Source organism: Nesoenas mayeri (genome assembly GCF_963082525.1).
Source record: "Nesoenas mayeri genome assembly, chromosome: 4".
Taxonomy (NCBI): Eukaryota; Metazoa; Chordata; class Aves; order Columbiformes; family Columbidae; genus Nesoenas; species Nesoenas mayeri.
This window is the reverse complement of record NC_137540.1, coordinates 35,180,839-35,203,081: the sequence shown is the minus strand read 5'-3', so window position 1 is coordinate 35,203,081 and position 22,243 is coordinate 35,180,839. Positions and strand designations below refer to the sequence as shown.

The 22,243-nt window shown below is 34.8% G+C and overlaps 1 protein-coding gene across 1 annotated transcript in view; it reads left to right on the top strand.

Moving 5' to 3' along the window:
- Nucleotides 1-22,243, top strand: part of FSTL5 (follistatin like 5) — a gene marked incomplete at both ends in the record, with an annotated part of 271,920 nt that overhangs the window by 208,358 nt on the left and 41,319 nt on the right. Inside the window, 3 exons of the mRNA XM_080343428.1 lie at nt 3,559-3,720; nt 6,220-6,354; nt 21,296-21,322. Coding sequence (XP_080199554.1) covers nt 3,559-3,720; nt 6,220-6,354; nt 21,296-21,322 — 324 coding nt within the window. The remainder of the gene's footprint in view (nt 1-3,558; nt 3,721-6,219; nt 6,355-21,295; nt 21,323-22,243) is intronic.

Sequence of the window (22,243 nt, the reverse complement as noted above, 5' to 3'; positions counted from 1 at the left end):
TCTATTTTACAAGCCTATATGTTATAGCCTAGATTTTACAAAGTGTAAATATGAAGGTGTTTCTAGACAACAACAACAACAGTCATTTGCCATATTATAAAAAAAAAAAAAGGAACTCTACCTTCAAATCCAAACCTGCTCTAAAAATGGTATGTTTATGGAATATGTTACAAATCAGCTTAATATATATGTAGCACCAATGTGACATTTTTCTTTCTGTTTATGTATTAGCAATATTATCCTACTCCCTGAACCTTCACATTGATTTACAAGGCAAGTTTTGTGCAGCGAGGTGACAAGTATTACCCCAACCTTCATTCCAAGACAAAAGACTTATTAAAAAACCCCAAAATTTTTGGTACCTTAAGGTAAAGGAAAGAGAGTGCAGGCCTTCAGCCAGATATGAATTGGTGATTTATAGTGGGTGAAGAATTGTTTACCACCATTGTTTTTCCAAAGGAAAAGGAGAGTTATCATATACAGCCTAGTTTGCTATATATATTATGTTTCTTTCTGAAACACATGTATTCTGCCTGGATTCCAGGCAGCTCGAGCAGACTATTTTCTCCCTCTTCCTGCATCTCCGTGTCCCACATAGCTTTTTGAATTGAATGATGGGGAATGGGGATATAGGATTCATTCAGTTACATAGTCTATATGATTCTGCTAAATACAATTATGCAATGTCTCCTCTCCCCTCCCTTTTTAACCTACATAATGATGTCTCCCTTATAAAGTAGACTTCTTTAGATTAAGATGTTAGAACAGTCAGCACTTAAGATTTGCTTTCTGCTGATATTTATGGTCAGTTACACAAAAAAGTGATGGAAATGAACCCAAAGAGTTTACATCAAACTTGTCATATCAGATTATTTTTTTTAAACTAAGCCCACCTGCACTAATATTTTAATTGTCTGCATGCCTCAGATGCACAGTTCTTGGGGCATATTACAGGTAGGCTCCAGGGTAATAAGAAATAAAAAATGATAATGCAAAACAAAAGTGGAAAAATTTTCTAGTTTTATAGGTAACATATTAGACAGAGGTTTGTGGAGAGTGGGAAATGGCAGCAAGTGGAGGAAAGATAAGGCAAGAAATGAACTCCATTGTCATGCAAATATCTCAGTGTCTGGGAAAACACTGCCAAAGGGAACAGGACCTTCTATAGGAATATGATATGAGAGAAGAAAATTGAAACCTGCTTTCACTTGAGCAGGTCCTTGCCTGTATAACTCCTAAGCATTGGTGAGTTCATTTAGCAACAACAGCATCTTGTAATGCAGAATTTGATTTTTTTTTTTGTTTAGGAAGTATTTTATTTCAGTTTTAATATGTTCTAAAACTTTGCTAAGAATAAAGTTGCCCCAGAAACTTTATATGTCTTTCATTCAAGCTAAACTAATACTTTCCTTTTTCTGTTCAATTAAAATTCTCCAAAATTGGACTGTTAAAAAGTTTCTCTTCACATGCACTAAGCAGAAGTCTGTCCAGGTGTGGTAGTTTCAATTCCTGTAAGTTTTTATATGCAATAAATATATTTCACTAGCACAAACCAGACAAAAAATATCCTATCATGGGGAGTCAGAATGCGATGAGCTTCAGTGATTTGCTATTGGTCCTTAAATCTGTTTGTGTTTTGAGATGCTCAGGAATGTTAAATGATGGCAATCCTGGTTCTATGGAGATGGAGCTCCTTGCTTTTCATAAGGAAAGGTGAAGAAGTAAACTATTTGGCTCTGATGCAGTGGGAAATGTGAAGCATGAGGTAGTCTGCTAAAGGACCTTCTGTCAAAAAATGCTGAACATGAAAATTGGAGCCTGGGAAGTGAGGCAGAGTCAGACTGGGAGCTGAGGTGTCAAAAGGGGCTCAGGCCATCCAAGGACACAGCCAGTCGAGTGGGGCGATGAACACTGTGGGGAAGGCAAGGTCTCAGTATGGAACACACAGATCCTATGGGAGAGGAGTCAGAACAAGGAAGATGTGAAGGGGGAACAAGATTAGGAATGTCAAGCTTGAGATGAAACCTAGAGATCTGCATCCATAAAAGCAGATTCATAAGTCACTTCCGGAAACTTAGTGGAAACCTTAAATCCCTGATTTTTAGATGCTCTTGCTCTCAGCAACTAGCAGACATAATTTTCACATTTTTAATCTTCTTCCATGTTCTTTTAGTATATTTTTGCAGTTTTCATATTGGGTTTATGTGTAATTGTCTATGTATATTATTTGAAAAGACCCTTATCTCTAAGTGGGTTTAAAATATCCCTGAAACTTACTGATTTCTGCATCCTATCCGAGATAGAATACATTTTTGTATTTCTTACAGTGTAGAAACCTGAGGCATTTCTTTGCTCTAATAGGACAGCATGCTGGGACATTTCTTGTAAACAGTTGGATAGCATTTGAAAATATTTAATCTTGTGCCAAAGTAGACACAGTTAATTTTTGATCTTGTTATCTTCTTTCATTATCAACTGATACTTCATCTTCTACCCAGCTGTGTTTTGTGACATCAGGTAAGTATTCCACATTTTTAAAGCTACATCAAACAAAACTTTACAGTATAGGAAATGTGCTTCTTTAGCCTTCATTGCAGTTAATTTTTTTATTGTTAGAAACAGCCTCAAGCAAGTTCTCCATATACATGATTAAAGATAAGATCAATAATTATTTATCTAAAAAAAAAAAATCTACACAGCAAGATTTTTAAATCTTGCTTAATCATTGATTACCAATAAGAATATGTCCACTGTAATTTCATATACCCTCTTTCTGCCAATACTGATGTGTGGTATGTAGCAGATTTTTAGTTGGTAAGCATATACTGCAGCAAGTTTCCAGACTTTGGAAAAGCGATGTCAACAATTCTTATATGTTGGTGTTATATTAATTTTTATATTTATTATCTTATTAATATAATTATACGTTATTATATTAATAATAATGAAACTTAGAAGACTACTCTTATAAATGTCCTGTTTAACATCTTCATTAATGATCTGGATGATGGGGTAGAGTTTGGGTTTGCAGAGTGATGGGTTCGCATCTGCAAACCTTCAGCAAGTTTGCAGTGACACCAGACTGGGAAGAATGACTGCTACACCAGGGGGTCATGCTGCCATTCAGAGAGAACTTGAGAGGCTGGAGAAATGGACTGGCAGGAACCTCATGAAGTTCAACAAGACAAGTAGGAAGTTTTTGACCTAGGGAAGAATAACCACATGGACTAATATATACTGGGGGCCACCCAAGTGGAAAGCAGCTTGGCAGGAAAGGACCTAGGGGTGCTGATGCACAAGCTATTGAATTAGAATACAGGCTTTTGTCATTGGTACCACAGGCAATTGAAAGAGGTTTTTTCTCACAGAACATTTTTTCTGCTTCATAAGTTTACTGTGACAGAGTTCAGCATTGAATGTTGCTGAATATGTGATTATTACCACATCTGTGTGTTGTCATATGTAGCTGCAGGAGTCTTTAGAATTGCTTATAGACATTTTTCTTAAAATGAAGATAATACTCTTCTCCACAAAATAATGTTTGTTTCCTGCCTTCAGTTCCACCAGTCATCCGTGTCTACCCAGAGAGCCAGGCAAGGGAGCCAGGTGTGACAGCTAGCCTGCGGTGCCATGCTGAAGGTATTCCCAACCCACAACTTGGCTGGCTGAAGAATGGACTTGATATCACTCCGAAGCTATCCAAACAGTTAACTCTTCAAGGTAAAGAGGCATATTTATTATTTTCTACAGGTTGCAAATGCCTTATCAGTGCATCCTTTCCATTCTAGCAGCCCTTCTTTCATAGTTTTAACTTAAGAAGTCTAAGCTAAAACATTTCAGAAAACTTCTTCTAATTATTTCCCAAGACACATATGTTCTCTGCTGTCTCTTTATTAGAATGATGGTTGTACTTACTGGCAGGATTGCCAGTAAATTTCAATATGCTCTTGTCTATTAAAAAATGTGCAATTTACGAGTAGAGCAAGCAGCCCAAGACCCAGTCCCAATGCAGTATTAGAATCTGTCACTACAACTATATTAATACCATCCAGTGAATATTCAACACTAATATTTAAATTGGGAAGCAATGCTTTTGTCTGTAAAGATTTTATTCTAATTAATTTATGTTAATCTAGTTATTTTTAGTTAGTCTAGATTTACATTTACATCAGAATATGGATCAAACTCTTGCAGCTCAGTTGAAAACAGACATTTTTTGGATGATAAGGATCACTGAGACTTAGGGACCTGATGATGGTGGAAAGAACAGGAGGACAAATAACTGAAATGGATCTGCTGTTTTCTGAGGGGTCTCAGCAGAGTGCCAGGGGAGTGCAAATACACTGCGCGCACACACACACACACGCACACACAACACCAACTAAAAGAAAGTCTTACTTATTAACAATAAAGGCCAGTCTATGAATCTTCTGCGAATCTTTAACAAATTCATTGAACCTGCCCAGCACAAAACTTTCTAGCTTCTGCAGTTCTTCTGGTGATTTTTCATCAGCCATAGAAAAAAAAAAATAATGCTGCCAGCGTTCCCTTCAAAATGTTCTCTCATTCCCCTGCAAAAATAGGATGACTATAAGGATAGGACAGCAATCAGGCTGCAGCAGAAGAAACAGTGGGACAGGCAGACAGCAAATGCTTCTCTGAAGAGAGTCTTACCTTCCCTATAGGTGTTATAGTCCTCTGTTCTTTCATGGCCCTCTCTTGTGCATGTACATGATGTTTCTGCCTTGCAGAAACACTTTCCACTACAAGTAGAAAGTGGGGGACTCCTCTTCTGTAGCAATATTCTATTAGTTTCTCCTGTAGGGATTTGAGTGGAATTTTCCCCCCTCATATCTGTATCATATATTTATAATAAATAAATAAGAATGGTCCTTCTCTAAGCAAAATACATTTAATTCTGTTTTCTTAAATATACTTATTTCAAAGTTTTGAAAAACCTCATTACATTTTCCCTTAGCTTTTACTGAGTTAAATTATCTATGTAGTCACTTCAAGCCAGTCTAGAAGGTATATTGCACCATAACCCCATGACTCTTCTGGTCCATATTTTGGAATAACTACAAAGCCATTTTTATAAAATAGATCTCACAGTTAACAAGTATGTTATACTTAAAATGCAATGAATCATTGGTCATGTAATTATTCGCATCACATTATTTGAAAGACTTTTGCATCTGAAGTCTGGACTTTTTAACATTCCTGCTCAAGCTGACATACATTTCCTGAAGTGTTTTCCACAGACTCCTACACTGATGTAAGTGTAAAATTCCAAGGCACCTGTTTTTCCTGTCATTACACTGTATTCACAAAAAACCAAAATCAGGTGCCTCTCATTACTGGAAAAAAAATAATTTTATTAAAATTATTATTTATATTGAAATTTTAGCCCATTACATTCCATGGAAACCTGGGTTATTTTGTGTAAAACCAGTGATAGTGTCAAGAGACCAAATGCAACATAATAAAAATATAACATTTGTGGAGAGTTTTTGGCTGTCTGCTGTGAACAAGCCAGTGCTTGGGGTGGCTGTGGTGCACTAGGACCATGCGGAAGTAAACAGAAGCTGGTCTGCCCTCGACCCAGGCTGCAGGAGGGCGCCGTCATCGTCGCTGCGCATGTGGACAGTGCCCTGCAGCTAATCACCATCGTGGGATGGGAAGAATGACTGCATGTATAACCAATCGTAGCCTGTGCTTGCCGCATGGCCTTTTGGGTATAGAGTATATAAGGGTTGGAAAAACGTGGTCTGGCGGACATTGATATTCAGTGTTGTTAAGAGTTGATTAAAGGGTATTGATGGTAAATTTATATTGAATTAGACTCATTACTCTCGCCAGCCCACCCGTCGTGCTCAAAGAGGTCCTGCCGGCAATTTTGCATTCTCCACGTCATCTCACGACAAACGTTTACCTGATTTTAAATATAAACATAGTCATTTAAACATATATAAAACCTCATACTGATATTTGGCTCTAAAGTGCAAAATCAGCTGAGATATTCTGGATATCTGTGAGATGAATAATAGTGCATATAATTCACTAGCCAGTTGAATAGCTTTGGATTAGTTTGGCATTCCTCCAAGTTATGAACTGAGGAATGAAAATGGTTTAATTAGTATGAGCAGAGTAAGCCTTCTAAATGTATAATCTGAAAGCACTGTAGCATGTCGGCACATTGAATGTTTCCTCTCCTTTCAGCAAATGGCAGTGAGGTTCACATTAGCAATGTGCGCTATGAAGATACAGGAGCATATACTTGTATTGCAAAGAATGAAGCAGGGGTGGATGAAGACATTTCTTCTCTCTTTGTAGAAGATTCTGCTCGAAAGACCCGTAAGTATTAGGAGAAGTATAAAAATACATGTACCCTTCACTTAAACATTAAATTGACATTAAAAACTACGAAATATTAAATAGAGTGAATATGTGTAGATAATCGATTAAAAAAAAAAAAGAAAAGTTTAAATAACAGTATCTGAGAGTCACTGAAGACAGAGTGCATAATCTGAAGTTTGTTTAGAAGTAAAATAAAATCTTTGATTAATTCTGTGAACTAACATCTGTTTCACATTGCTGTTAAAGTTTGGATAGTTTCCTCATGATAGATCTGTTGCATATGAAGGGAAAAAGGAACTGGATGTCTAAATAAGGCAAACCTGGTGTGGTTTCTGGAGTTAATGGGGGTGTGGGAGGAAGACTTTTTCCAGTCTCTGTTCCTGTATGTTCTTGAGATATACCACAAGTCAAACTTGGCCCTCATGATATGTCATCACAGGACTTGATCTTACCTGCTGGGGTGGCCAAAAAGTCCAGATCAGTCCCAGCCTGCTCATGCTGTCTTGTGCCTGGCCAACTGTGGCCAGAAATGCATTTGCTAAGTCGGGAGTTCAATGTGCCCAAGAAATCTCTACCATTACCAAAAAGCAGCTTTGTTTATCCTCTGTAGAATGTTAGTGGGGCATATGAACCCTGTTTACCTGTTATTTCTCTGCCTTAATTCTTCTTTCTCTCTCCCTTTCTTTCCTCTGTTCAGAAAAATCCATTCCTGAGTTTACAGTTTATCCATCTGTGTTTGCGTTTTTTGTTTTTCGTCTTTTTTTTTCTTTTAAATCTATTATTTTAATGAATGCTACATATTCATTAGAAAAGTATCTAGTAGAATGATAGTTGTTTTCCTGGTGAGCCTGATTGCATTAACTGAAGGCATTCCTGTTTATCTAGAAGCTTATTCAACAGTGACGAGTATTTGACAGAAGATACAAGGGGCGGAATTCGTAGCACTGCAAGTCTGCCTGACACTGCCTGTCACAAGACGCTGAGTTCAGTTACATATACGTTTATTAAGCTTTAAGTATTTCAGAGGAAAACTCCAATGCAGGAAAATTTTATAATCCACATGTCAATATCTTTGCTTAACTGTTTTCAGTAACACCAATTATAACTGTCATTTGACAAGTCTTAACATGGGTTTTTTTAATTGTCACTAAATGACTGCTCAGGCATTTCTGAGAAGGCAGCTGTGGATAAAGTTGTTTGATTTCTAGTAATCTAGTGATATGAAATAGTTTAGTCATCTCAATTTGCCTTTTGCAACCTGTGTAAAATGTTGTGGATGTTGCCATTTAAGACTTGTTTGGCCTTAACAACAAAATGTTGATATCCAAATGTCCAGTTTCCAAGTATTTAAGTTGCATAATTGTTGAGTCCTCTGAAGACCTGATCTGCAATGATTATGCAGGAACAGCCACACCTATGCAAAATACTGTTTTCAGGCATTGTAATGTGATGCAATAATGTTAGTTCAGCTAGCATAATAAGATTTCTAAAACCACATTCTATGCGATGAACATTGCTTGCAACAAATGTTTTAAAATCTACTAACAGTAAGTTGTTATGGTGACCACTGATGTAACGAAAGATGGAAATAAAGGAAGACAGTATATAAATTCAGTTACTTCTAAGATAATTCATCCAAAAGACACAGTCTCATCTCTACCTAAAAAAGTCATTTACTCTGCAAGTTCTGCATTCTAAGTTGAAGGAAGGCATTTTACCATTGTGTTCCTTGCTGTCTGAACATGGTTTCCTAAATATTGGTGAATGTGTAAATACTCATATAGTCCGTAGGTGTGTAACTGTATGATTCAAATATAGGTGCAACAAATATCTGCATGAGAAACTTACTCTGATATTCTAAGTCACTTACCTTGGATCAGAGACCCGTTTTTGTATCTGCAAGAAGACTGAGGCACATACTAATAAAAAAAAGTAATTACTATGAATATAATTATAACAACTACATGAATAACCTGCCTTCCCAGGTACAAATTTGATAGATACTGCTTATATAAATGCTTCTGTTTAAAAAAAAGGTCCCTTTATAGGGAGGATTTGCTAGCATTAGAAAACTGAATTTAAGAGTAGAAGGGCTTTATAATTAACTCTTCTCCATTTATTTCTGTATTTCTCCCAAAACACTGGTTCGTGCAGCAAATTAGGGATTATTAGGGAAGAAAATGACATAGGTAAAACCTCCAGTATAGTACTGTGGGCTTTTTTTCCCCCACCCACACATTTTAAACACAATGCTACTACTACTTTTAAGTAAAGCCTGCTGATTAGGTCACAAATTACATTCTAAAGATCTTTGGTGATGTAATTGTGATTTCATATGATCTGATATAAACTACTCCTGTCATAGAGGACAGTATTATAAATAATTCTGCATTTAACCTCCTTTAAGATAATAAAGCAAATGTGCTTATTTTTTAATATTTTATTATTTCCTTACTGGAATACTCCCTTCTGGGAATCTTGGAGTATTGATTTGAACAAAAGTAGAACATATTCTCATTAGTTTGTCAGTTAATCTGGGCTTCTCTACTTTTTAAATGTCATGCAAGGTAAAAGTCATAGCAAAATAAAAGCATTTCAGAACATTGAATTGATTGGTTATTGAGAGGGTAATGAGAACTTTTACAGTGGAGCTCTAAAATATAAACTATAATTGCAATGCATTGAGCATTACAGCAATTTTTTAAGCCACATAATGAATACAGAACTTGGTTCCATTTTTACCAGTATATGTATTTTATTTCCTATAAAGTTTAATAGTCAAAGGAAATGTTCACTTTTGTACTTATATGACCCATTGTATATGTGCATATGAAAGATTTGGGGTTTTAATGCTACTTTGCATAATAAGCTGAATTTTTGGTAGTTATCAGTGGAATCTCATTCTCAAACACCCCAAATTTGTTATATGGAAAACTCAGTACAGTGCTTTGACAAAACTTTAATATATGTAGCAGAAAGGCCTAAACAGTTCCTGAGAGAAAATCTTATATTTTCTGGCACCTTTGCCTAAATTGAAACTAGTGCCATTATGAATAAGTGAATTATTAAACAATAAGAGAAGTTTTCTTTCACCTATGTGCATAAAAATGTTATCAGATTCTAGGTTTCCAAAATTCACAGACATGAGTTGGTTACAGAGACATCTCATGCATGTGTCTGTATTATAAACAGAAAAGAACTAGAGTGAATGGTAAACCTATACTCAATTGTGGGAAGTGTGATGCTAGTAGCAAAAATAAAAATAAATAATGCAGAATATAACTTTGAGGTTCCAGCCCACTGTTTATTTAACATTTCCAGTTTCAGAAATTTGTATTTCAGTTCTCAAGAAAATCAGTATTCTCTGATTATATTGATTTATCATCAAGATGGCAGTGAATGGAAAATACTGTGAATGTGCTTCGTCATCCAGATCTGTTCAGTAGATGACAGTGCTGAACACTAAACCGTTCTATCACACATAGGTAAAGTTTTTAATAATGAATGACAATCTCAAGAATAGTTTAGCTGCTTCTTTCTCAGCCTTTTACAATGTGCACTAAAAAAAAAACATCTAAAAATATGTTTTCACTTGACATTGTTTCAGGTGAGAAGTATTAAATCATTTTCTTTAGAATACCTTAACTTCAGCATTGGCTTTTGCCAGTTAAGTCATTCAGTAGCTGAAATTTGATATACTTAATATCTGAGTTCAAATACACGCACACTTTTTGCTAGATTCTTGAAGTTGTAATGGAAATTTTTAGTTTCTATTGCCTATATAAACAGCTGCTATAAGTACTGGTGACAAATGTTTGGTACTTTCTGTTATTAGATCTTGTTTAATTCCTCTGATGTCAACCATTTAGATTGAAACATTCCATTATTGCTGTCTGTCTCAAGCAACAGCTTTTTTGTTGCTTTTAATTTTTAGTGTTTCTGCTCATATACTAATATACTGCACAAGCAGCAGGTGAAAGAGAACACATTGGTGAGAACATTTAAACACTTAATGAGAAAGAATGCGAGGGAAAAGAGAGAGGAGCACAAGGGCAAAACGATCCCTTAAAAGCTACATAGTCTCCGTAAGATGTGGAGTTGCATCCAGGAATATCTGATCACTTTTGTGTCTTGTCATTAAACTTCAGTGATCACACAGCAACAGTGTGCATCTTATACTGCTGCTCCTTTTTAATCCATGTGGAGAATAACCTTGTTTCTAGCACCAATTAAAAGAAATATGAGAGAGAATCTGAGAAGACTGATGTTTTATTTTGCTTTAATGACAGTATATTGAAGTATGAATATATACTAAAAGATCTGCAAACATGAAAAAAAATAGTCAAAAGAAGGTTTGTAGGTAGAAATGGTCTATAGTGTGAGATAAATTTGATGGCATTTATTTATCTAGTTGTTCAAGTATCATTTTGACCATCTCTGGCAAAAAAAATAGTTGCTTTCCCTATGTCTAAATGCAGTTTTACTAACTATCAGAAAGTCTTCTTCAGGCTTTGAAGTATGCTGCTTCTCTATCAGACCTGAAGAAGGGCTTGTGTGTGTGAAAACCTGTCTGCCTTTTTCAGCAATACCAAGTGCTGCAGAGCCAATTTTGAAGAGCCTGACTTTGTGTTATTGAGAAGCTCTGTTTAAGATGATGGAAGGTTACTATTATGTGCCTCCAAAGCCTTCTCCTCTCCAGGCTGAAGAAGCCTGTTTCTCTCATGAATTTTGTTCCTGGTGTGCATATAGTTTGTCACGTGGTATTTGCTCTCCCTTCTTCTTCCCAGCAGAGCCCTTGCCCGAGAACTTTTAGATTTTGTAATCTCTTTTGCAAAAGGTATATTTTAATTTAGGAAAATTTGGCTTTAAGCTGTTTCACGAAAATGCTCTACTGTAAATGGAAACTACTTAAGGTCATTATGATATATTATAAAAATGCAGAGGTTTTTTTTTTTTTCTTTTCCCACTAGATATCAATATTTTCTGTATTAATTAGCATCTTAGATTAATCTTTTAAAAATCTAATTATCTCTCTATTTATTGTGCCTTCTTTATTGGCTTTTATACCTTTTCAGAACATTCATTTTAAAATACCGTGCCTTTGATAGTCAACAAGAGCCATGCAGCCTGAATAGGAATAGATCTGTACATCCTGCTCTACAACAGGAGCATCTAAAGTATTTCTACATGCAAGACTGTGCTTTTTAATTCTCTGGAGACTGGAAACTCTTTTTGTGCTGTGTATTCCATTTTCCCTCAAGTTTGCAGTTACAGCCATCAAGAATGAGGTAGCTGGTCTGGGTGATAGCCAGATAACCCCTGCAGTGACTGGTAAAAACGTTCTGGGGATTAATGACCTGGTCTAAATCTCAGTGAAGACAGCAGAGTCTCCACTACTGTCAGTCTCCTCTAATAATACCCAAGAGAATTTGTTTTTGTTGGAAGGAGTCTCTGGTATAATCGTATTTGTAATACAAATAGCAGTTTAAAATCTGGTTTTAGTTTCATTCCAGTGTAGTTTGATTCTTCAGAACAGATATTTCATGGATTCACAGATTTAAGCATGATGGAACCATTTCATCTAACTCTAATCTGTCTTCTCCATTTCAAAAGATATTAAATAACATCCTGTTCTGCCTGAATACAAATCTAATGCTTTGTCTGCTTGAAGTGTATCCTCCGAGAAATGCATCTGAGCTTAGAGACACAAAGAGTCGGAGAACCCCTCATTTCTCATGGTATTTTTCTTTACTAATTAATCAGTTTCACTAAGAATAATACATAGTTTCAATTTGAAGTCAGTTTTTCCTTTGGTTTCCTCTTTGGAGTCTCATTTTTATTTTTTTTCCAGTAAATTGACTTCTTAAGAATTTTTGCCCTATGAACTGTACCATTGTTAAATATTGATTACTTTCTCTCACACACACTAAATAGAAGTTTCTCATAATAAGATCGTTACTGTGGGACTCAAAGGGTCTTTTCGCTGTGAGGATTGTAATTGTTTTTGTTACAATTTTCTTAAAAAATGGGAACTACTTTTTGCAGAAGCAAGTCTATTATTTGTTTCTTCAATGTTCTGGAGAGAGAAATACATATTTGGTAACATTTTTCTTCAACATCCACTGATCCTGTCTCACTTTTTCCCACTAGTATCAGTTGTGGAAGTTTATGTGTTTATCTACCACATGGCTTATATCCTACCAGGCTTTGCTTTCCAAATCCTGCTTATTCCCACCTGTTTCAGCCCCCCAATGTAGACTCTGTCACTTTTCTCTACACGTCTAAATTTGCATTTGGCTATATGAGAATGTAATTTACTTCAGAGATGTACTTGACAAAGTAATTCAAACAACGTTTTGGAACTCTGTTTTTTAATCATAACAGGTAATTTGAAGACTTCTTAGGAAATGATTTTATGTTTGTTTACAGATCATTGATGAAAAAGGTTAAGACAAGACTCACTGCCCATTGCTTTGGACACATTCCAGTATTGTCTTCTTCACCTTTTACTGATTATTTAACAATTAAACCTCCTTTCTCAGATTAATCAGTTTGGAAGTTTTAAATTCAATTAATATGTACTCTGTTACTATTGTATAACTCTAATATTCAATTAGAATATTCTGTGGTAACAAATTAGATGTTTGGCAAAATCCTGGGTTATATCTATATGAATTTTTACATTACCAAACTTCTAATTGCCTCAAATAATATAATTAGGTTTCTTTGAGAAGACCTGGTTTCCATTACAGTATGTTATATGACTTACGGTTATATTCTCGTCCTTTAATTTCTTATTGAATTGAATGCTGTGCACATGTTGCCTATTCTTTTGTCTGGGACATACACACCAGTCTAAATAGCCTACAGCATTATTAAGTTTCAGGTAGTGGGGGGCCCATTATAGGCATATGTAGTGGTACTTCTCTTGAACTTTGTGACATATATTGAAATTTATTCAAAACCAATATCAACATATGAAACATCCAAAAAAACTTCTAGCAAGTATTTTTATGTGCTTCATTTGGATCTGATTATTTTAACTGTTTGTCTTGACTACACATCATTTACACTCTTTTTTTCTTCCTTTGTGAGATAGAAAGCATTTAATCAGTGTCTGTTTTCAATTATTATCCTGCTTGTGTCCAAATACAGAACAAAAATATTTATGGAAGAATATTTTCAATGGAATATTAAAGAAAAAAGCTCAGGTTCTTATCACTACAATTTAAACCATGAGTAACTTCAGTATCACAGTGTTTTTCTTCTACCTTTAGTAGCCATTTGTGATGACTTCAGGGGCCTTTGCTACTGCATTGGTGTAAAGGGATATCAAGCTACTGGAACTTCTTTTGGTACACAAATGGGATGTAACTATAACTAAGGCTACTTCGTTTCTTCAGGACTGCTCTTTCTCTCTTTTTTGTAAAGAGGATCTTTATTCTGAGAAAGGTAGCTTTTCATTTTCTAGCTTGCAGTACAGGCAGATGCATTCTAGGCATCTCTCAAATCTTTTGTCAATTGATAGCTTTCTTGTCCATATTACTGTATTTAGCAGCATTTAAATTGACAACTCCACTGCAGATTTATATTGGTGACTTGCTTTGATGGTCATAAACAGATTTGGATCAACTCAACGCCTAGGATCCATAAGACAAACCATGCTCTTGTTGAAACATTGTGTGGAAGCTGAAGAAGGTAAATACAGAACAAAGATAATTTGTTAGCATGTCTTGACAATATATTTATGAGAAACATGGAGTGGGCAAGATATTACTGCCCGTTATGTTGATACAGAGTATACTAATAATTACAAATAGAGGAGGAAGAAATTACAACTTCCATCGGTGGAATTTATTTATTTATTTATTTGTTTGTTTGTTTGTTTATTTAGGTAGGTAGGTAGGTAGGTAGGTTTCCTTCCAGTAGTATTAGAACCAATGGAGTTGGTTCAATATTCGGTGTTTAGTCAAAGTAACATTAGCTGAATATGGAATATTAGGCATAGCTAAGGACTATAAATCAACCATTTTGTGAGCTCTAAAAAAAAAAGATAGGAAGGAAGAAATTGGAATAGCATGGGAATATTTAATTGAAACAATGGAATAGAGTATATCAGTGTAATCTACAGATCCAAAGAAGAAAATCTATCAATATAGAAAACAGGAAAATAACAAAAATTGATCATCAAAGGCACAGAAATATTTTCATGGGTGATTTTCAGATGCTTGTCTTCACTACTAGTCAAGTATTTTGAAGTAACTTTAAAAATCAGGTTTTTTTTGTTTCTCGATCATTTTGATGGGTACATCAGTTCTGCTTTGGTTTCCTCTCAGTTTCAATTTAGTCATAGCCCATGAAAACATGTCCTGCTCCCTTTAAAGCTAAACATTTTGGTGGGTTTGTTGTTGTTTATTTTATTTTCTGTTTTTAACAATATATTACTATCTCTTAATATTTTGCAAAACTTCATTTTATAAAATGCAGCTTAGTTTGCTATTGACTAAAAGATTTTCTTAAGTAATTCTCTAAATTTTATTCAGACATAGGCGTGCATCTTGAGGAGACAACTGTTATGATAGAAAGCTATCAAGTGATCCTATTAAGACCTTTCCAAGACCTATTGGATAGTACTTGTGGATATTTTAATATTTAGAAGCTTCTGCTCATCAATCACAGTCTCCTGTGTTACTCAGTTTACCCACTACGACATCATCAAATATTGCAAAGCAACTTCTACAGATTCTTTCACCCATTCACACAAAGCAGGATAAAAGTTATTTGCCTCATGCACTGTGTCTTGGGGCTAAATTTTAAAAAATAATATACCTGTTCCATGCCATTAGGTAGTTCTGTTTCTAATTGTGCCTTTTTACGTTATGTCATAGTCCTATCACCCAACAAGAGATTATGTGATCTGAATGTTACTGACTTGACAGGTTTATGGCCATCATAAGCAACCAGGCATCTCCACTATCTAGAACTTGAAATGAGACTAAAAGCCTTTTGACTGTGATTTATGGCCTAAATTCTCTCTGAAAGGCTTTATGCAACTTTAATAGAATCTTCCTGTCACATTTTATGCTGAATAGTACCTATTTACGTAATTTTCTCAGAGATAATGTATGCTGGCATTTTATTTTATGGCAGAGCTAAATAAGTTTATACTTCTTGACAGTATAATAAGCAAAGACTTTGTTTCAAACTTCCAAGTATAATGTAGAACCATTTTCTTTCTCCCTTCTAGTATGGACTGGATTGAGTTAATGTGCTGTGCAAAAGGACTTCAGTGTGGTTCATTATAAACATTTATAGAAAATAAATAAAGAACAGTAAGCTAATATGGTCATATTTGACAAAAAGTAGATTGTCAACTGTGGCTTTTAACTGATAAATAATAGTTTAATATTCATAAAAATATATAATTTGTTATAGGTTAAGCTAACCTTAAATGAAAGTGCATGTCACATAAGAACAGATTGGAATTTTGAGAGAATTGACATAATTACTTTAAAAATAATAGAAGTAAACAACAGATAACTTTTTGGGGAAAAAATGTTTGCTTCACAAATACAGATTTATATATATTTCTATTTGTATATAAACCAAACAAATCTGAATTTCTTCCAAAATAAGAATAACATTAAAAGCAGAAATGTGCAGAAGTGTTTCCATTCTGTCTGATAGTGGAAGCTGAGCATGAAGTAAATCATCTTAACCTCATCTTCACTTCTAGCACTATTCTTTTTAGAAAAAAATAATGCTTAAAAATTTCTGAGGTTGAGCAACCAGACAGTAATAACGGTAGAGATTTACCTGGTAACATAAGGGCTTGTGTCTATATATTAGAGATATGAGAATAAAAGAGTAAGACAACAGATACATTCTGCTTATGATGTGTATATAGTTAACAAGAACAGGTGTCTATGGTGCTGGCTATCAGCAAATTAAGCAGATAACATCCCTTCAAACATCTTGAAATTACCTTTTTATGCAATTAAAAGTCCATCAGATCATGGTGGGACAATTCTGAAAAATAATGTTCAAGTCTGCCCAGCTGCCATATGACCTTATTGCATCTTACTCATTGTCCTATTTTCTATTACATCTGCTGTGGCCCCTTGCCCTTCTGGGACTGAAGGCTTGGAAAGGGGCAATGGTTTCTTACCTGATGGTGTGAAGTCTAACACAATGATCTGATATGAAACTGTTGATTTTTTTTTATTTATCACCTTTTACATTCTGATCAAAATTCAAGTAAAATTATTTACAGAATTTTAAATACAAAGCTTGTATTTTGACGAGACAAAACCTGGAATTAACAACAGTGATTCTATATTCATGAACAATCATTATTTGTATTCAGAAGATACCAGCAGATTTTTCCCTCCTGTTTACTGGAATAATACACAACACAAAAAAGATTTTTCTGCTATTTTTCCCTCTTCTTAAAGCCATTTTGAACTGTGTTGTTCTTTTAGCACAGCAAACTAGGAAATTTTTCAGATATTAAGGTTTTAATTGTTATCTATTTTGTTTGAGCAACCAAATAACATTTTATAAAATAATTTTATTTAGCTTTCATGATACATAATGCCAGGAGTAAATAAAGGAAAAATTCAGATTATTTAACCACACATGCACAAAATAGGTACAGAAGGAGGACAGTTTTCAATTTTAAAAGAAGCTTTTAAAAAGTAGATCCATTTTAAAAGCTCATTCAGCATTTTCTTGGATAATCACCACTGAATCATGTGATAGAAGAGGGAAAGCTGTTTCTGAATGAAAATGATGTATTGTACTTGAAGGAGTTTCTTTTCTGAATCTTATTGCCCTAATCATGTTTTTCTCTGGATATATATAGTATTATGTGCTGATGACTGATAATGTGAACATCTAATTATATTGCCAAAAGGAAGCAGAAGAGTTCCATTTAATCTACAAACTCACTGAATGTCAATCTTACAAATACATACTTTATTTCCAACTGCTATGCACTATAGCTGACATTCTTGGAAGCTTTCACAAAGGCTGTTGAGACACAAAAGTGAACATAATATTTATTACCAATGTGATAAAAAGGAGTAGGATACAGAATTTTTTTTGGAAAGTTACTTTATACTACTATCTTATTCGTTAGTAGCAGAAATATGGATTTTTACAGTTGTTGTTTCCATCCAAAGGGATAACAATCTGTTCTCTGTTACAGACTGCTGCAGAATTTCGTGAAGTGCTAAGACAGAGTTTACTGAAAATTGTGCAACTTATTACCATTCCACCAACATAGAAAATAAATAACAAAGATGAAGAGTAGGCTTTCAGATGTTATGTTAGCTACTTGTAATCAAAGGTTGGGGCTTAGCACAAAAGCACAGAATAGCTATGTAAGGACCATGAAGAGTGAGTTTTATAGAGCTATACGTGTGCTTAAAAAAAGAAAGACACCCTCTTTAAAGAAAACATGGATTTTCCCCTGTTCTGGGGGAATCACTGGGGGGGTGGGGGGAGAGAGAGGCATGATGCAGAGTTCTTTTTGGATGTCCGTCTAGAAGACCCAACAACAAATGGCGTAATAAAATAACTGTTTTAATAGTATAGAATGAAAAGAGGAATATAAACCGTGATCAAATCTAATGTCGCATCAGATGCTGGGCACCCCACATTCATGTGTCATCAGATGGACTCCGGATGGATTTTCCCATGGTACACTGCAAAGAACCTGTCCATGGAGAGGATCCCTCTCCCTCCCGTACTGTTGTTGCTTTTATCTTGTGTGACAAATAAAACCATATATCTTCTGACGTAACACTCAGTAATGTGCAGCGCAGGCTGTTGTGGGCATTCCAGCATATACCCTTGCAGCAGCTGCCCATGCTAACGTATGGCCTTCTCAAGCCTTAAGTACAAGGCCTGCTCAAGGTCACTTACTTCTTGAATACAGCATCTTCTGCAAGACTCCCACTACATCATATTTAATATCTGTATGTTGTCTAAATACCATTTTTTAAAAAAGATCAGGGAAATAGGGCACAGGAGAAGATGGTGGTGTTCTGTCTTAACCAGAAAATTTTATTGAGATCTATCAACAATTCTGTATTTTTATATCTTGAAGTTTATAAATGTGTGATAGTTGAGTATAAGATGTGGCAGAAGGTGTTAATTTTTGCTTAACCAAAGAGGAAGGTAAACAATATGTTCCTTAGCCTACCTTCCATCTATGGATGTTGTACTTGTTCCAGCATTGCAGTCTTTATCTCAAGACTGGACAACTTTCTTGAACACAGGTTATAAACTGATTAAAAAAATAGGAGGTTTCTTGATCTGTATTATGTGACGTGATGGCTATTATTTATTATTTTATATTGCACTCTTAAATAACGTCTCATTTTTCTTCAAACTGACTTCTTAATTTTAAAATTAATAAGTGTGGGGTTTTTAAGGCACTCTTTTTGTCCCTCTACTTTTTTTTTTTTTTGAGCAAAGCTCAGAATTATACATATCATTTTGCATTAACACACATTAATGTGTTCTGTACTTAGTATCTTAAATAATTTAATCTTATGCTGTGTAGTTCCACACAGTTGAGTAATTGTAGTTACTTTTTATTTTCTTTCCTGTGTCACCCCTAGAAAAAAGACTGATGAAAAGTAGAACTTTATGGCTAGATTTACAGGACCTCAAGTGCCATATATGACGTGGTTCTTTGTCACAATGCAAACAGAAAGCTAATTTTAAAGAAGATCCTCCTCCAGGTTGCCCTGGAGGCAATTGAAAATTGAAATCAATTTGGTTTATTACAGAAAAAAAGACTATATAAGGTGACATTGACAAGTACAGAACTGTCATCTGAATGAAGAAATAGAGCCACTGCCTGGGCATGTAGGGATACAGTCAGAAGTTCCAAAACCCACCTGGAGCTGAATCTGGTTGTCCACAGTGCCACCAGTTTCACCTAGAGGCCAGTGTACCCCAGGGGTGTTTCTTTCTCCTCCTATCTAAGTACAAATGACTGATTTAACAGTTCAACAAACGGAAACAACCATAAGCACCTTAGCATTCTGTCTTTGATGCTGGCAACTTCTATACTAAGACTTGACTGTATAGTGCTTGCAAAGCAGGTGCCTTATTTAGTTGATGGGAAGGACAGTACTATATTGTCCCAATTTCTTCTCCTTTCAGTCATGGAATACCTTTGAGGAGACTTCAGCTGCTTTCATCCTGCAGTGAAAAAAAATACTTTCTGTAGCTCTAAGGCCACAAGGACATAATTCTCTCTTAAATGTTCTTTTTATACAAATCAACACCTTTTTCTTCTTGTCTAAACTAAAATAATTCAAGATCCCTTAAACCTTTCATTCTGTTCTTTCTGTAGTTGCAGTACTGATGATCTACTGATAGGTCTTTATTTAAAAAATAATACCTGCCAATAAAACATCAAATTAATATTCCATCTCATGATTGCAACTTATAGTCAGAGGTCTCGTTTAGGAGAATAATCAAATAGTTTGAATATAAGCAGCTAAACGTTATTTAAATGAGATATGTTAAATACTCTGTTCATGTTTGCCACTTACATATGCAGTAGACCAAATCCATTTTGTCCTGGCAACACTGTACATGAATCTAAGAGCCATACTGGTGTTAGCAATTTAGATTTCAAGAAATTTAATTCAGAGCAACTGGATGTCTGGAGGCCACATACTCAGCCAATGTATTCAAGACTTCCTTCAAAGCCAGTCTATTCTGAAAGTAAGAGCCTGGAATCAGAAGAACAAGTATAAAGGCAGATGACTGAGAAATATATTTAAAACATGTTGACTCTATTTTGACCTTAGCAGCAGTTCAACAGAAATTCTGCTTCCTGAGTAAAAGATGCTTGGGAAAATCATAGTATCTAGGAATTTCTTGAGTGATAGTTGGTACTGTTTCTACTCTCAACCTTGAACTGTCATCAGTTGAAGGACATTAGTATACTAATATAATTTTTAATAATGTATCTTCCATTACTTTTTCCAAACTTTTTTTAAAGCACATTAATGTTTTTAGCTTTTGCAACACTGCTTCAATTAACATCACAATTTCATTATACCTGTATGACGTATATGTATTCCTTTCCTTTAAATTTTCCTCTGTTTCTTTAGATAATTACTTTTCAAAACAGTGATGATGTTTCAAACGCTTTATTCCCTGTCATGCTGAGTTCTAAATATTTAAAATCTGCACAATTATATTTGCTTTCTTTTTATTGTCCCCAGGCAGAAAGAGCAATATTAGGATAATTAGTTTATATTGATCTCAAAGGTCTAAAATCCAACAATAGACAAGATGGACAAGTACAACTTACGTTTTCATGGGAAAAATAACTTAGTTGTTTACCATGCCATATTATAGTTCCCATCTTGATCTTGCAAAGATAATGGCAAACAGCATGACAACTTTGATAACATGGCTGTGTTACAGGAGTACAGAAGAATATCTTGCGTACATTTTGGCTTTGCATGTTTCTCTCATAATGATGTCCTGAAATAAATATTTTCGAAATCCAGTGCTTAAAGGAAATTATGAAAATTATGTCTCCTGTACTTAATATGTATAATTGATGTATATGCAAACTCTGTTGCTTTTTGTAATGGATTATGAAACTCACTATTAATAAAGGCTAATGTAGTTAACTTGTGGGGGTGATTGTGTAACATGGGGTGATGGGGTTTACCCTAACACCATAACTTCGGTGGCTGATGACAATTTTGTCACATGACACAGAGAACTTTATTTAATCTTACTGTTAATTCACTGCTTCTGTTGATCTACCTGTAGAATAATTCTAGTGAATCAGAGGTTAAAGCATCATAATTATTTCAGAATTGATATATCATTTTATGTTTTTATTTCTTGTTCATTTGTGTTTTCTGTTTTTTCTCTCTCTTACATGCTGCAGTTGCAAATATATTGTGGCGAGAGCAAGGTACTAATACAGATGGCTTTTTTCATAATCTGTTTATTATGATGAAATCTTCATCTGCTGTTCCTTCTGTGTGTTTCACTTTATGGGTTTTTTGTTCATACTCTACAGTTACTGTAATTACCTTCCTTCTTGTAACATTGCAAGAATTTGATTTAAATAAAAAAATAATAACAGAAAATAATACTTTAAATGCTTGTCAATGAAAAGCATCACAACTAACTTCTTTGGGCCATGCATACTCTCATTTTCTGTTATCTACACATTAACACATAGGAAGAGAGTGATTAATGTTTAGTAGGACAATTAAGATTGTGAAACCATAGGTGAGCTTTAGTGCCTGCAATGCATATTTGTATATGGGGTACACAGGAGCCTTAACACAACTGCTTGCTTGTGTAAGTGTAAAAAAGAGTATGTGTCAGAAAATCTGAAAGGATTTTGAGAGTACCTTAATTTGTATTACAATAATACAATATATGCGCATGTATAAATGTATCTTTATATTAATTTATATTTAAAAAGCAAACAAACAAAAAATCAGTGTTAGCCAGTTTTAAATATAGATTCAGTCTAAATGAATCAAATATAATTGCATTTATTGTCATTGCTTCTGGCACTGTATAATAAACGTACTGGCTTGTTTTCAGTTTGTGGGAGAAGGGTTGCAAAATCAGGTCAGGTGTCTTTAGCTCCTGCAGCTTTGAAAAAGCGGCTTGCCTGAACAATTAGATATTTGTACAGATATTTGTAGACACATGCTCAAAGGAGCAGTTTTGAGATCATCATAACTTGGAAAGATTATTTCATTGGATACACAGGTAAAGTTTCCTTATATGAAGTGACTTCCCTAAACTCAGTATTTAAATGGAAGAAGGACATTTCTTACTGTGTCTTCTTCACTGATTTTGAAGAAAATTTTGG